At 35.8% G+C, this 16,317-nt stretch overlaps 1 protein-coding gene across 2 annotated transcripts in view; it reads left to right on the top strand.

Moving 5' to 3' along the window:
• The first annotated feature begins 292 nt into the window (after positions 1 to 292).
• Positions 293 to 16,317, top strand: part of TASOR (transcription activation suppressor) — a 37,537-nt gene continuing 21,512 nt past the window's right edge. For both annotated transcript variants that reach the window (XM_032209902.1, XM_032209901.1), the window contains exons 1-8: positions 293 to 847; positions 6,075 to 6,220; positions 7,121 to 7,213; positions 8,678 to 8,750; positions 9,517 to 9,608; positions 10,128 to 10,295; positions 13,944 to 14,065; positions 15,649 to 15,680. In XM_032209902.1, the coding sequence (XP_032065793.1) occupies positions 478 to 847; positions 6,075 to 6,220; positions 7,121 to 7,213; positions 8,678 to 8,750; positions 9,517 to 9,608; positions 10,128 to 10,295; positions 13,944 to 14,065; positions 15,649 to 15,680 (1,096 nt within the window). In that variant the 5' untranslated portion in view covers positions 293 to 477. The remainder of the gene's footprint in view (positions 848 to 6,074; positions 6,221 to 7,120; positions 7,214 to 8,677; positions 8,751 to 9,516; positions 9,609 to 10,127; positions 10,296 to 13,943; positions 14,066 to 15,648; positions 15,681 to 16,317) is intronic.

Below are 16,317 nucleotides of genomic sequence, written 5' to 3'. Positions count from 1 at the left end.
AAAAAATCGGTTTCCTTCAAGTTAAAGGCGCCGTTAAGAAACCATTTTGCAACGACATCTGAGAGGGACAGGAGAAAAGACAAAAAAAGCCTATATTTTGCGTAGAACACCGAAGTCGAACTTCAAGCGTGAACACGCGTTACTCCACCGGCTGCCACGCCCTTCCCCATCCCCGGGCAGAACGCGAGGGGGCCCCACCTCCTCAAAAATTTATCAGAAGCGCTGGACGCTGATTGGCTGCCAGGGGAAGTGAAAAAGTCCCTCCTCTTTCCTGACGCCCCAGCGCCATGTTATAGTGAAAGCGGGGAGGGAAGGAGCGGGAAGTGGTGGCTTGCTGTTGTAGATAGAGAAGGCGGCGGCGGCGGCGGCAGCAGCGTTGGAGGCGGCGCGGGCTCCCTGCATGGCGTTGAGGAAGGGGGGTCTCGCTGTGGGAGAAGCGCGGGGTCGTTTCTTTCTTGACTGCGTTGCGCAGTTTGAATGGCGGATGCCGCGGCTATGAGTGGCGGCGAAAAAACGCCCGAGCCCGCTCAACGGGTGGAGGATAGCAGCAGCGGCCTCTTCGGTGTGGAGAACGGAGCTGCAGCAGCCGAAGCGGACGACTGCACACAAAATGGCGCCCACTCTCAAAGAAGCCGAAGCGATGAGTCGCCGCTGCTAGACCCTGCCGCCGTAGAGGACAGGGACTCCCCGCGCAGTGGCCACCGCAAGACCGGGGTCTCTGCGGCCTTCGAGCAGACCCTGGCACAGCCCTTTAGCGAGGGGTTGGGGGCTTCGCTCCTCAGAGCCCCCGAAGATCTGCCTCTTAAGAAAAACTTTCAGATTCCCAGGAAGAGCCGAGAAAAGAAAGGTTGTTACTTCGAATCCCCCACCCCTCCCTCACACCCTTCCCTCCCCCCGCCCGCCTCTCTCCTTTTCCCTCGCTCCCGCTTTCCTCCTTTCGCTCCGCATACATGGTGACTGACATCTCCCACTCCCTGCATGCAGCTGGTTGGCGGGCCTGGAAGAAAGCCCGCCTCTAAGGCAGCCTCGCAGAATTGTGCCTCGCAGGAAAGGAAAAGGAAAAAAAAAAAAAAAGGAGAGAGAGGCTTTTGGAAAACGCGACCCGCTTGGGTTTCATATGGCTCTGTTATAATCCGAATTGCGATTCGGGGGGCCGGGGAAAAAAAGTGGAGGATGCCGCCGACGAAGTCCGATGCTCGCGGGAAGATACATGGTGGCTCTCGAGGGAGTTCGGCCTCGGCTCATTCTTTTTCCCTCTCGCGCGCTCTCTCTCTGCGAATAGAATAAAGGCCTCTGCTTCGAGAGGTTAGGCGGGATGACTCCGTTAAACGCGATGTCTTCCGTGAGATGCTTTAGAATAAGTGAATTTCATCCTTCCCCACGAGGCGCTTTTTCTCCCGCGTGTTTTAAGAACGGAAGTTCTGACACGTGCCTCATCAAAGGGACTTCTCTTCTTCGCGTCCGATCCTGCCTTGTGAACGTGGCAACTCACACAACGTGTCTTGAGCTAGCTTTCGTTGGAAATCTACTTTCGATCCTTTTTTTCTTCAAAAGCGGATTATTTCTGAAACCTCAGTAAAGATAGGGAGAGGAGGAAATCTGTTCTTAGTAAATACGGCTTCTTGTTTCTCATTCTTTGTAAGCCACCCGGAGTCCTCCGGGATTGGGAGGCCTATAAATCTAATAAATAAATAAATTCTTGGAGACGATTCATCAACTTAAGCAGTATGTTAGAATAGACTTGTAGGTAAGGTAGATTAATTTGACCCCCTTCTTGAAACATCTTTGATTTATATAACACAGGTGAATCAAATGTTCTGTTAGGTGGAGAGTCTTCCTTATTTATCATCTTGACAATGCTTTTTAAAATTGTAGTCTCTGGAATGTTATTGAGGAAAAACTTGGAAGAGCAATCCAAATTCTTATCTTTACAGACATATCAAAAGTCTTGGTTCTATTCCAAATAATCAGTCTTGAGCTTTCAAATATAGATTTAAGTGCCACTTTTTACTCTGTTGCCATTGTGTATTCTTTGTAGCAGGTACAAGGATCTTTAGTTCTTCAAGATAAATTTAATCACTGCAACATTTTTTGCTATTTGTATTGACCACTTCTTGTTAACAGTGTACTTAAGAACACATTGATTTGAACAGATTTACAAATGAAGTTCTTTAAAAAGAGTCTTTTTCCTCTTAAACATTATTCTGATTTAATCTATTCCAACACTGGGAAAACTCAGCCCATTGTCAAGCCTTGATAATGGAAAATTGTGCCATTACATAAAGGGATGATCCAGTCCTCCTTGCAAATGTCTACTCAATTTGTAAATGGCCACAGATGCTTCATGATGATCGCTCCATGATGGAATAGTTAGGGAAGATATGATATTATATACTTAGTTTTTTTTAATGAAATAAGTAGCCTAATTTTATTTTTAAAAATTAAAATCCTGATTTTTTTTTTAGAAGGGTTTGGGTCAAAATTCCACTTCTTTGTCATTATTTATATGTCTTCTGTGGCAAATTCTTGATGATTTGTGAATCCCGTATTTCCAAGAGGTAGAGAAGAAAAATTCTTCATAGACTTTATCCTGCCAAATCTTCAGAATTGGAACCATGTATAATATTTTGGAAGCATATTTCTATTGGTCCCATTTTTTAAATTGAGAATATTGTAAAATTTACATCTGTTCAACATAGTTATTTAAGAATATTTTAAGAAAAGTGGAGGATAAATATGACCATCTTATCATTTTTTAAAAAAATGAAGCAAATGAAGTCTAATCAGAGGTGGAATATGATATTGTGGGAACCATTCTGTCCAGAGAATTATAAAAAAAATGTTTGCCTCAAAATGAGCAAAGCAATGAAGAAGCTAATAAGAGTGATTATGTAATTAGTCTCTTGCCAGAGATTGATTGTGGCGAGTTAGAACTCCTTGGAGAATGAGAGGAAAATAATACTTTCTTTTTTCAGAGGAATAAACTAGGGGAAAAAAAGAACTGGAATGTGACTTTTTTTATTTAAAAAAAAAACCCTCCAAACTCAAGAATGTTTGAGACCATTTGATAGACTGGAGTTGTCTCATAAGTATCAGTTCAAACTTTAAGCCACATTAAGTGAAGATATTTTTAATTTGGGATTATTAAATTTTGAAGTTCTAATATAAGGAAGACAGTAATTAGAGGAATTTGTAGAAAAATAATAATACATATAGAGAAGATTTCTATGAATTCTTGGATGGAGTAACTTAACATAAAAATAAGTACATGTATTTCTGAGGAAGCAGTTTGAAGCATCGTTAACATTGATTTCATATAGCTGGAAAAATATCTGTTCATCCCAGTTTGTACCATAGCTCACTTGTTAGAAAATGTATTTTATAAAAACAATCCTACATTAAATCTTCATCACTTTACGGTTTGTCCATTTTACAGCATGAGATAGGATATCCACCATTTTGAGATTCTGGTATTCTAGATTAGGCATCTGAATCAACAAATTTATGATATTCATCAGGTTTTTAATAGTTTGAACATTGAACTATGCTTCAAAAGAAACCATAAGATTTTTTTCAAAAAAATAGAAAAGTCCTCATCTGAAACTTAATATTTTTATTCTAATTCTTTAAATTGGGAATCCAGGCTACAAATCTGAGAACCCTTATTTTATTCAGATACTTTTTTTCATTTATACTAATCATAGTGTTTTCCTTTGTTCTTTGCTATAATGAACAAGGTCTTTTATATATATATATAAAATTCCCCACCTTTATATTATGTGAAAGTAGCTGTATTGAAGATGGAAAACTATCTAAAACTAATTCTTGATTGTGCAAAGACATGTTTTTCTTTTCTAGACAGATTTCTAATATCAATATGTATGAGATAAGTTGAATGAAATTCTATGCTGACCTTTGGTTATTATGCCATTGATATAATATGTAATGGACATTGTGGTTTCAATTATACACTTGGACACAGAACTTTGGTAGCTGTGCCGTTGTTAAAAAAATAAATTACTTCACTTTTTAAAGTTTATAAAGTTAAATATTACGGACTCACCACGTTTCTTTCTGGAATACAATTTTTAAACAGTCATGGCTCCTTTTTTCCTCACTTTTTCCTTTTCTTCCTATTGTTCTATTTAAACTGAGTTCCCTGTATCCCTTGATGTTGAGCTATTTATCAATTTTTGAGAACATGGTGCCTATGCCATTGCCCTGAATTGTACTAATTCTGAAAAAGGATAAACATTCAATTCCACAGCCTACCTGCAGTTTACATTAACTACATCTCTTCCCTATGCTACCTGTTATAGAGAAAGAATTCAAAAAGCACTGTTCAAAATTTTCAAAGTAAAACAAAAGTCTTGCATAATGAAACTTTTGATTGTTCACCTTCCCCACACCCAGTGCACATACCCAGCTCTGTCCTGATTCAATGTGGTACATGCTAAAACAGGTGTTTTAGATTACAAATTTATCATTTCTGACTTATTCATGCTGATAGTTGTAATCTAAGATATGTAGAGCCATCACTGTGTGTGGCTAATAACGTGCTGAATATTTGTATATAATATCTGAAGTTTGTGAAACTTGAGCTGAAATAATATATACAATTGAATAGATAATGCCGCAATTGGGACTGAGTGTGTTAAAAAATAGGTATTGATTATTGTTGAACCTTGTGTTCAGTATTCATTGAGGTGAATATTAATAAAACCAGAAAAAGGCTAGAGGTTTAAAAATATATACTCACTAATATTTGGACTCTGATGTTAGATTTTCCTAGCATATTGAAATCACATTGTAACTGACTACTGGTTCTAGATTTTTACTATGTAGTTGAACATAGAATATGAACTACTGATTTTCAGTAAGTAAAGTTAAACATTGTATAAAAAAGAAGAGGAAAGAAAATAACTATCCTCCCTCTTTAATTTTTTTTATAATAATTAAACTTAAATAAAATACACTAAGTTGTGGATATTCATGCAAGCTTGTCAAATATTAAAATATATGTTCAGGTGATAGTTAATTTTTATAGTTAATATTGAATGTGTTACCATTGTTATCTAATAAATGGTTTGCACATCACATTAAAACAATTACATCACCTTAAAACAATTATGATATAGTAAAACAAAAACTTGCATCTAATCAAATATGTTACAGACCTACGAAACCACTAACCCAGATAAAACATAAAACTGAAATAGTAAGAAATCAAACACTTCTAATAAATTTATGAAGTTGAATGATTACTTCATCGTTGTTCTTACAAGAACATAATGATTCATCAATGTTCTTACAAGAACATCAGAAAAATTCAGAACTATAGAACTGATGGGAAAGTTGAAAAAACATCCTGTTAGAAGGCGATAATTATTGCTACAAGGAAATTACTATAAATTTTATCACCATGAGTTAAACTCCGCTCAAAGGAATCTTTTTACTACTATATTAGAACTAATAATCAGCATTAATGCTGCAAAATACTTTTCTAATACATTTAATAGTTGCTACATTGGGACTATTTCAAACTGCAAAATATGTAATTGAAATATGTTGGATTTATTAACATTCAGAGTTCTTTGTAGCACTATACCAGAAAAGTTGGGTTAGTCTGATTGGTTGGATAGATCCATCATGTTTGTGTATTTTTCCACTCTGTTAAAATAACGAAGTTCAGAAAAAGAATATTTGCTGAACCTAGTGCATTAATTTCATACTTCAAAACAAATCCAAAATATATAAGCCAAAAATAAAGTAGTTTATTGCTTTTAGAATTTACTAAGGGGATCCAGAGTCTCAAGTTCCACCACACAATGGAAAGAATAAAGGAACAAGTTAGCTGTTTGCATTAACTTATTATTAGTTGTAAACCAGGCTAAATCACAGTTTTCTTCTATTATGAATAATGGTGTAGGAGAAACAGCTTTTATTGGAATAATAGTTAAATTTCAGATTTACTTTTTTAATCTTTACCTTGGAGTTTTACTGACTGTTTCTAAAGTTTTATAGCTTTAGTAGGCATCAAGGCTGATAGTTTCCTATTTTCTCTTTCTTGGTAGCTCTTTTTCAGCCCATAACAAATGAATCTCGTGAATTTGAAGATATTGTGAACATTTTGCATTCGTCATATTTAGATATCCTTTCCAAGGACAGATTCACATACAAAAAAGCCAGTCTGGTTCATAGTGAACTGTTGGAAAAGGATGTAAGTATATATTATCAATGTACATAAGCACTATGCATGTAGAAATTTCAGATGATTTAAGTTATGATAGTATACTTCAGTAATGTAAAAGTAAAGGAAAAGTTATAAAAAACATTTTGATTCTGAAAGGTTTTAATTTTTAGTATTGTACATATTGAAAAGAGCCAGGCTAGAAACTGAGGGACTTTGACTTCTAGTCCTGTTTTAGGCATGAAGCCATCTGGGTAATCTTGGGCCAGTCACAAATACTCTGCCCTAGGAAGGAGGTTATGGCAAACCACTTTTGAAAAAAAATGCCAAGGAAAAAAAATGTTGACGAAGACTCTCAGTCATCTAGGTAGAGTTGTCTGAAGTTGAGTCATGGCAACTGAACTTCTTGTTGATTCAAAACATTTAACTGCTTATCGAAATAGCTTCTTCAATCTGAGCAAGTTGGTTAGGGGACCCCATATATGTCCTCCATGGAGATTTCATGTCTCATCTAATCTTAAGATGTTGGCAGAGAGTTATTCTGATGATTATGTGGGAAGGAGGGCATGATGTGTGAGAGAGCAAAGAAAGGCCCCGAGTGTTGAGGAGAGTTACCCTAATAACTTGAAATTTTCTTGCCAGCTTCACTATTGATTTTCCTTATTGGAAGCCAGTAGAAATGGTCACAAATGGTGATCATGAAAGTGCAAACTGGTTGTCAAGTGCCCATATTTTGTTCATTGCATGAGGGAGTTTGCAACTTTGAGGGCCAGTTCTGAATCTTTTCAATGCTATGACCATCATAACTGAAATATCATAACATAATAACAAATGGTTGCCAAACAAATGATTGTAACTTGAGGACTACATGTATGTTATGAAATGTGCTAGTTTTTGTTCATTATATTAGTTTTTTCTCTCTCTTGAAAGTTCATAGAGAAACGAAAAGAAGTGAAACAAGAAGGGAGGTCAGAGAAAGAGCTTGCTGAGGCATATGCATTTCTAAAGGTTGATCGTTTGTCGGTAAGAATGTAATTTTTGTACAGTAACTGTTGTTGGCTTTCTCAAATCAATAGAATTGAAGCATAGAAGAAAATAATCTCTTTGCATATCTGAAAGGAAAGTTAAGAAAATTCTTCATATTGAGATGTTAATGTTAATGCCTATTAGACCAGAAGATGAAATAATACTGCTATGAAAGACAAATGTTAGGATGCAGAAAATTGGTACGTGATGATTGTTTAGCACTTAGACAAAACTGCTGCATGAACATACTTTCATTGGCAAGTTTTCTAATCTTGTACCTCCGGAATAAAGTATGGAATTAGGCAAAGTCTAATTGTCATTTCAGTTTGGATTAGGGTGAAATATTTTCTGAGGCAAAAATGATCCCCTTCAATTTTTTATCTATAAATTATGGAACTTGTGAGGTTTGGGTTAGAAGTTTATTTTGGCTGTGTTTCCTTGGTATTTGGAATATCAGAGTAGGAGAGATGTGCAAATCCTTTGAAAGATGTGCTTTAGAACATTTAGTAATGTTAATACCAATTTATTTTGAATTGTTAACAGCATCTTTCCATATGCTGTGACTTCAGCAAATTGCAAACCTTGAAAAAGATGCTATTTTTTCATTATTTGGAAAGTGTGTATTTATGTGGTTCCACACTTTTTAAAGCACTATTTTTGCAGGATTTGTGCTGCTTTACTATTAAGCAGAAAGGCAAAGTCCGATATTGCCACTCTTGTATCCATCAAAGAAGGAGAGTTGAATTTTTAATTATCTTGCTTTGTCATTTGAATTACTAAAATACTGTGTCTAACATGACAAGCACAAGATAGTTTATTTTGTTCTGTAATATGGTAAAAGAGGTTGTCATCAAAACTTCCCAGAAGCAGAAATTGATGGGTTCTTTGAGTATTTTAAATATTATTGAACAGTCTGTGCTTATCAATGCTAGACGTTTAATACAGTATCGGTAAGTTTATAAGATTATGCCAAAGGCATTTTGATTGAAGGTAACATGGACAAACCATAAATATGGTGGAGCTTTGGCATTTAATAAGCCATGGATATGGTTGCCAGGAGTACAATCATTTGTGCTCACATGTGAATGCCTACAGCATTTGCTCCTCAGCTGTGATTTGGATTTTTTTTTTTGGTAGGAGTATATTTTGGGTCTCATAATTTTGGGTCTGCTTCACCATTTAGTAGACATTAATTTTAAAAAGACAATCTTTCTCTTCCACTCATCCATTAAATCAAGGAATTAGTATAACTAAAAATATACTGTGTAAAAATAACAAGTCAGCTTATTGTAACTATGCTTTCTAAAGCTTCCTGTCCTAACATAATTATTTCAAAAAGCAGATAAGAGCAAAGCAAACACAAAAAACAAAAACTAACAATAATAGCGATTGGTCAGTCAATCATTATAGTATCACAAAACTCTGTATCATTCTGGTAGATTAAATAATGTTTAATTTTAGGTCCAAAATATATGTGAAAATGGCTTACTGGTGGGCCATTCCAAGATAACAGTTCTCGGCAATCCTTCAATGGGTAACTATGTCTTTTTTTATTAAATATGTGGCAATTAGAAATATGAAAGCAGAAAATGTATTGTGTCTGATTAATACATTTTAAACCAGGATACCAACTTCATCCAGTTGACCTATTCTGAATTTTTAAATTAGTTACCAGCTTGGGTTGTTTATTTTCTGCTTTAATCCAAATAATATGTAATCATAGAGAATCCTTATAGAAATAAAAAATAACTTTGGTGACTCATAATTTTCTCATGTATTAATATTAAATAATCTGATTACTATATTTGCAGACATATTCAGGAAGTGGATGGTGTACATGTTATTTAAATAAGTTTGTTTTTCCTAGATTAAAAATATAACTGCTGCTATTCACTTGGATGGTGTTAGTAGTTTCATGGAATGTTTTAGGATAAACTCAAGTGTCATAAGGGGGTATGACCTTTTACATAGAAAGATATCTTCATATTCCTCAACACAGTTCCAAAACCCAATTTAAAGTGGAGAATGAATAACTAACACACACACACACACACACACACACACACACACACACACACACACACACACATATTCTTAGCTTGGTTGGGATACAGAAGACTCCAAACTTACCACTATTCCATCATTGGAAACACCTTTCGTTATTGGAAAGATAACATTGAATTTTATTTATACTATATTGAAATACATTATGTGGAATGGCCATTTTGACATTTCTTATATATCACCAAAAATAATTATGTAAATGTTATTTGTTGACATAATGTTTGCACATCTTACAGGTGTATATCTTTCCAAATATGCTGACTTGTTACAGACTAATCCTCTGGAGGCTAATGCAACTGGTGATATTATTATTTTTAAAGTAATAAAGGTATGTTTTGAGGGGTTTTTTTAGGGTTCATCTTATGTCTTAAGGAGAATAGTAAACCAATATAGCACTTTGTCTTTAATGCAATAATATATGTGAATAAAACACTTTAAATAACTTTTCTCTGTATAAATGTGATTACAATATTTTAAAATTTAAACATTTTTTAAGCACTGATAACATTTTCTAGTTCAGAAATGAAACATGCAATCAATCAAGTTCAGGGAGCACCAGATATTCCACAGATCAACCCTACATATATTTTTTCACATTATTATTAAAGGAGGTTGTATATTTCTATGAGTTAATTCCATAGGATTAAAAAGTGCACTGATTATTTAGAAAAATATTAATGTCATTTCTGATAAAATCTAGTTGAATCACCTTTGACTAAGCTGAGGGATATATTGATTAAGTGAACATTAATGTTCTATTGTTTTGTGTGTGACTTTATGGGGTGGAAAATGTTGTGAACTTGCATTGTACCTGGAATAATATTAATAACTGTTTCCTAATATTTAGGGGAAAATGAAGACTATATATGATAAATATGACAACCAGACAGTAAATGCAATGGACTCAGCTGTAAAAAATGCACTGGATCCTACACCAAAACATGAATGCCATGTTTCAAAAACTGCAAACAAAATTACATCCGGCCGTAGTTACAGAGCATATGAACGTACACAGGTAATAATAACATTGGAAAATATTTATATGGCTGCCCTAACTTCCTAATTTAATGTAGAAAAGTGCCTTCTAATTTGTAAGATTTGGGTAACAATAACTTGGATTCTGAAATATTCTATAGATGAGAAATCCTGACTTCACAGAATAGCATGAGTGAAACTAGGTTTTGATTGTACTTGTGGATATTGGCAAATATGTGCCACAACTGATTAATAACTGTCCTTTCTGTTAGCTGGGAACATTGCAAATATACAACTAGGTCTGATAATGTAGTCTATTTTTCTGCCTTGATAAAAAGTGTTATATGAAAGGCTCACTTAACTGAAGAGCCCATCTGATGTACTATGTGGAATTTTGCAACCTAGAATGCAAGAGGAATAAAATGCACAATTGATTGAAAGAAAAGTACATAAGTTATAAATGCGAAACTAAGAAAATGGAAGGCTGTAATAAATGAAAAAAGTTGATGTGGACAGAAGTCAGTGAATAAGTGAAGTGACAGTGGATGGTTACTTAAGAATGAAAAAAATCAAAATATGTATCAGAAAATGCAGGTATTAGTATCGTGCTTGTAGATTGTGTGTTATGTTTTAGTGAAGTGATATGAAAGAGAAGACTTTGGTGGAAAACTATTGATCATTCGAAACAATTGCTGTTCAGGGAAAAAATGGGGACAAAAAGTTATTGGGCCATTTGGAGGCCTGAAATTGAATGAGAATGGTGACTAATTGATGAATATTTGACTAGTACAAGTTTCATTCGTTCTGAATACATGACAAGCAAGGCTATTCAAATACACACATGGAAAAGGAGTAACTCGAAGAGAATGATTTGATTGATTATTTAAAAGGTTGAGAGGATCAGTAAAAGATGCAGAAATTGTTCAAAAAGTGAAGCAGACTGGTTTTGGTAGTAGCAAGAATGCGTCTTAAGAAAATGCAGGTATGAAAGATTAGGAAATATGTGAAAGAATTGAGACTGAAAGTACAGTGATGAAAGAGTGATGAAGAAGTGATGAAAGTAAAGTGTTGAAGAAATCAAAGTCCTGTATAAAAAGCTACTAGAAGATAACTTCCCCATAAAAGGAATGGAAAGTGGACACAAGAAAGGAGATGTGGGAGCTACTTGGGACATAGTAAAAAGAATTTTGTTACATAAATATGTAAAGCTACACTAGCAGGGACCATGAAAGATGCTTCATGCAGCAGAGAACCGAAAAATGCTATAAATGAGAAATAATGCAAATATCAGTGAATAATTGCTACTGAGGATAAAAATGAGGAAAAATACATAGAATAAGGAAAGATTAATAATAAAAAGGCAGAAGAAATTTTTGATTTTATTTTGTGAAGTTGCCTAAGAATGTTTGGCAGAATTGCAAAAGATTACAAAGGTGACAACAACCAACATTTGAGAAATGGTGCTGATTGCAGATAGTGGAAGGAAAGCATGCTTGAAAATAAATTTAAGTGTTCATTAATGGTGTAACATTGAACAAGAAATAAAACAGTTGCATGATATTATCTTGATTGTATTCAAGGATAATTCTTACAGTGTCACTAGAGATGTATTGGTTGGAAATATGAATGCATATATTTCTTCGCAGAAACTGCCATGTAACTAGTTAAGAACTGAAATAATTTGGAGCAAATGTAGATTTTAAGATTTGGTAAGAAGTACACACATCTGAAAATTAGTGCATCAAGAACCAAGGTGGCTTGCATTTTAACAAAAAATGAAATGAACAAATGGAAGTTACTAATAGAAAAAATTGTGGGAAGTATGTGATACATTGTGAGGAATGAATGTCGATGAGAAAAATAGCTACGTATAAAAATAGCTACCCATTTTATTACTTGGAAATGAAAATTAATATGTCAGGAGAAACATTTTTTTTTACAATGGAAGTATGTTAATTAAGCATTTGTAGTAAATTAGGAGACAAGAGCAATACTTTGGGGTGCTAAATTAATGTGGACTGAATACAAAAGTGAATGACCAGTATGAAAGAAGTATATTAGGTGGCTTGGCTGGAAAGAATGAATAACTGAATACAAAACAATATATAAAGGAAGAGTTGATCAGTGAAAAGGAGTAGACAGAATAAGGAAGTCATGATTGGGAATGGAGCAGATAGATCTCAAAAGAGAAAACAAATAGTTCAAAGAACAAAGTACAAGTGTGAAGTACTTATAGATAATTACAAGAATGGAAACAAGAATGATCTGCATGAATAAAAAAATATAAAAAGTGTTGAATGAGGTGGGGCAATTTAGATTTAGGTATACAGTTTGTCTTACAATCATTTGTTCAGCAACTGATTAAAATTGTGATGGTTTTGAAAATATGGACTTACCTAAAGTTATGGCTGTGGTAGCACCCCCGTGGTCACGTGACCAAAATGGTACTATTGTCAGCCTACAAACACTTATGACCTTAAGAAGCACTGCAGTTACTTCTACCTGCCAATCTCCCCTCCTCCAAACTACCCTGTTGTAGCAATCAGGGCTGAGCTGAAGTGAAAGCCTGAAGACTTCAGCAGTCTCAGCAAGCTGCCACCACCCCGAACCCTATACTTCAGTTGTTGCAGCCTCTGAGAAATAACACTTCAAGCCCCATACAGCTACTCCACCATTGTGTAAAACCCCAATTGTCCCCAATGTCCTGTACTTCATAGGCTATGCTGTTTTCCAAGCCAGCATCCCGACCCTTCTCCAAGCTGGAATCCCATTCTTGTAATCCTTTGGAATGTTTCTGGTTTTAATGGAATGCATTAGTAGTCTTGAGAAAAGTTGAGCAGAAATGGTACCTAGTAAACAGTCAGACAAGTGGGTCTTTGTACTTTTAGATTTTCAAGATTCTGTCAATATAGTCTTAGAATAAAGTAGAATGAGTTCATTTAGTTCTGTTTTCTGTCTAGTTTGACTGAGAAGATTGACATCAATCTTGCAAGTCATAGTAATGGCTGAGCTGGGGCCACACTAATATTCCTTTCCCAACTAGCATGTAGCCTCAGCTCTCAGGACCTCCCTATCTGCCCCAACTCCCCCCTCCCCCCCAACAGCCCTGTACTGCTTACCTGGGGTTCCATCTGTTTAAAGACTTGGGATTCTCACTTAACAATGGCCACTAAGTCAGTAAAGTGGTTATGTCACATCTCACTTAAACACTTCACTTTGTTTATTGACCAAAATTTCAGTCCCAATTGTGATTGTAAGTATTACCTATATTTTCTCTTCTCATATTATTTTCTACTGTTTTTCTGCTCTGTGAATAATTCAGCTTATCTTAAAGATAAAATAATGTCATTGATTATATCTGTCCATTTATCTTTATATATCTAAATCTATTTTAACTTGAATAATTGAATGTATTCCTAAATAAAATTACAGAGTTGTGTTTTGCAAATGGTGTTTTGTTTCCAAAATTCTTTTATTATTAATTAATTAAATTTATGTGCCATCCATCTCCCTGATAAGGTGACTCTGGACTGCTCATCACTGATGTAAATTTCAACAAAACTGGAACTATATTTCACTGATCATCTAATTGAGTTGAGCCCAGTAAATGTCAGACAAAGTTGTTTGTTATGCATTTTTCCAGTATTATTACTTCTATGAATATCACTTGTTATGCATTTGTTTCCAGTATTATTTCTATGAATATCACTTTCATGAGATCAGGCAAAGACCAAGGCATGTGTGTCCATATGCTGTTGTATCGTTTTTGTACAAGGATGAAAAAATGCTAAAGTACTTGCCTCAAGTAAGGTGAGTGAAGCTTTATTTACATTTTAAAAGTACTGTATAAAATAGTAGTTAAAATGTATGACCTTTAGTTAATCAAACCATTTATTCACATCCCTTATACCAGCGATGGCAAAACTTTTTGCCATCTCGTGCCAAAAGTGGGGGGGAGCACAGGGGGTCATGCGCTGGTGTGCCACACCCATAATGCTATGTGCTTGACCACCCCCCCACGCGTATGCGCGCAACACCCCCTCCCATTTTGGGGGATGGACACATTTTTCCTCCTCCCCAGGTTCCAGAGGCTTACTAGGAGCCTTGGGAGGATTAAAAAAACCTCCCCAATGGTCCTCTGGAGGCTTCAGGTTATATAAATTTGTTTTGGCTGGATGTGGTTGAGATGCTTGGTATGTTAAGTTTGGAACATCCCTATGTAAAAGATAATTCATATTATTTGCTCATATTTAATGCTTCATGATTAATGCAGTGTATTTATGTAGAATTATCTGGAGAATTTTTTATATGCCATTTTAAAGTATTCCATAGTTTCACTTTGGGATTTGTTGTTTTGTTGACATTCTAAAAAATGATTAGTTGGGTATATGTTAGAAATAATGAGGGAAATGGTTTCAGCTGTTGCCTAGTAGACAAAACAAGAATTTTTGAGTCATTTTTTTTTTGAGTCATTTTATTAAGATTTATAGGCCGCCCTTTTCCCTGAGGGGACTCAGGGCGGCTTACAATCACAGGGAAGGGGGTGCAATATCAGAAACATATTATATGTGAACAAAAGAAAGAAAATAATAAAACACAACTCGCATTCAACAGTCAACACTCGGGCGGGTAAATTGGGAACCTATCCCCAGGCCTGATGGGAGAGCCAGGTCTTGAGGGCTGTGCGGAAGGTCTGGATGGTGGTGAGGGTACGGATCTCGACGGGGAGGTCGTTCCACAGGGGCGGAGCTGCAACAGAAAAGGCTCTCCTCCGTGTAGTCGCCAGTCGACATTGACTGGCGGATGGAGTTCGGAGGAGGCCCAGTCTGTGCGATCTAATCGGTCGGAGGGAGGTGATCGGCAGAAGGCGGTCTCTCAAGTACCCAGATCCACTACCATGGAGTGCTTTAAAGGTGGTCATCAATACCCTGAAGCGCACCCGGAGATCGACAGGTAGCCAGTGCAGCTCGCGGAGAATGGGTGTAACGTGGGCGAACCGCGGTGCGCCCACTATCACTCGCGCGGCTGCATTCTGGACTAACTGCAGTCGCCGGATGCACTTTAAGGGCAACCCCATGTAGAGCAAGAAATACTGCTCTTTCCTGCAAGTGACTTAAGACTTAAGGCAACCTGACTATAATGTTCAAAAATACATAATTTTAACATGACCTTTATCCAAAAAACCGCTCACAGCCCATCAGCTGTAGAAACAGCTGATGGGCTGTGAGCGGTCATTGGAATATTGAAGTGCTAGCTATGAATATTCTCCTCTTTTCTACATGAAAAATGTTTTATAAATTATATACAGTTACTTATTACATCTAGATTTTATTATATACAATAAAAATGAATTGGTTTTTTAAAAATTATAACTGTATTTACTTTGCTTATAGATCAAAGACTTCTAGTATGGATAAGAGTTCTGGTAAGAATTCGATTACTAAATAAAATTGTGGGCTATTGCCTGAAATATTAATTTGGGTACAGGTAGTCCTTGATTAATGATTACTTCATTCAGCAACTGTTTTAACTAGTGATAGTGTTGAAAAATAGATTCATGTCCAGTCTTCAAATTGATGACTGTTGCAGTATTTCCATAGTTACATGATTGTGATTTAGGTGCTTTGCAACTGGTGCATATTTATGATTGACACAACACTCTGGGGTCACATGATCACCATTTATGACCTTCGCAGCCGACTTCTGACAAGCAAAGTCAGTGAGTAAGCCGACTAAGTTGCAATGATGACTGCAGCAGACGTTATAGAATATATTAAAGTCAGTCACAGCCACATGATGTTTCATTTAACAGTGTCACTTAGCATTGGTATTGCTAGTCAGGTTATTAAATGTGGGCTATCTCTAGTTGTGACATTCTTTCTGCAAAGTAATGAATGCTCATCTGTTTTAAATATACTGAAACATTTTATGCCTTCCAGAAAATACCTCAATTACTGATTTTTTTTCTAGTTAGAATTAAGCTATTAAAAGTATTTAAAGATAAATATATATTCTAGGCCAGCTGTCCCCAAACATTTTGAGCCCCAGGATGGTTCCATGGA

This window comes from Thamnophis elegans, chromosome 2, assembly GCF_009769535.1.
Source record: "Thamnophis elegans isolate rThaEle1 chromosome 2, rThaEle1.pri, whole genome shotgun sequence".
Classification (NCBI taxonomy): domain Eukaryota; kingdom Metazoa; phylum Chordata; class Lepidosauria; order Squamata; family Colubridae; genus Thamnophis; species Thamnophis elegans.
This window is presented reverse-complemented; position numbering and strand designations above follow the sequence as displayed.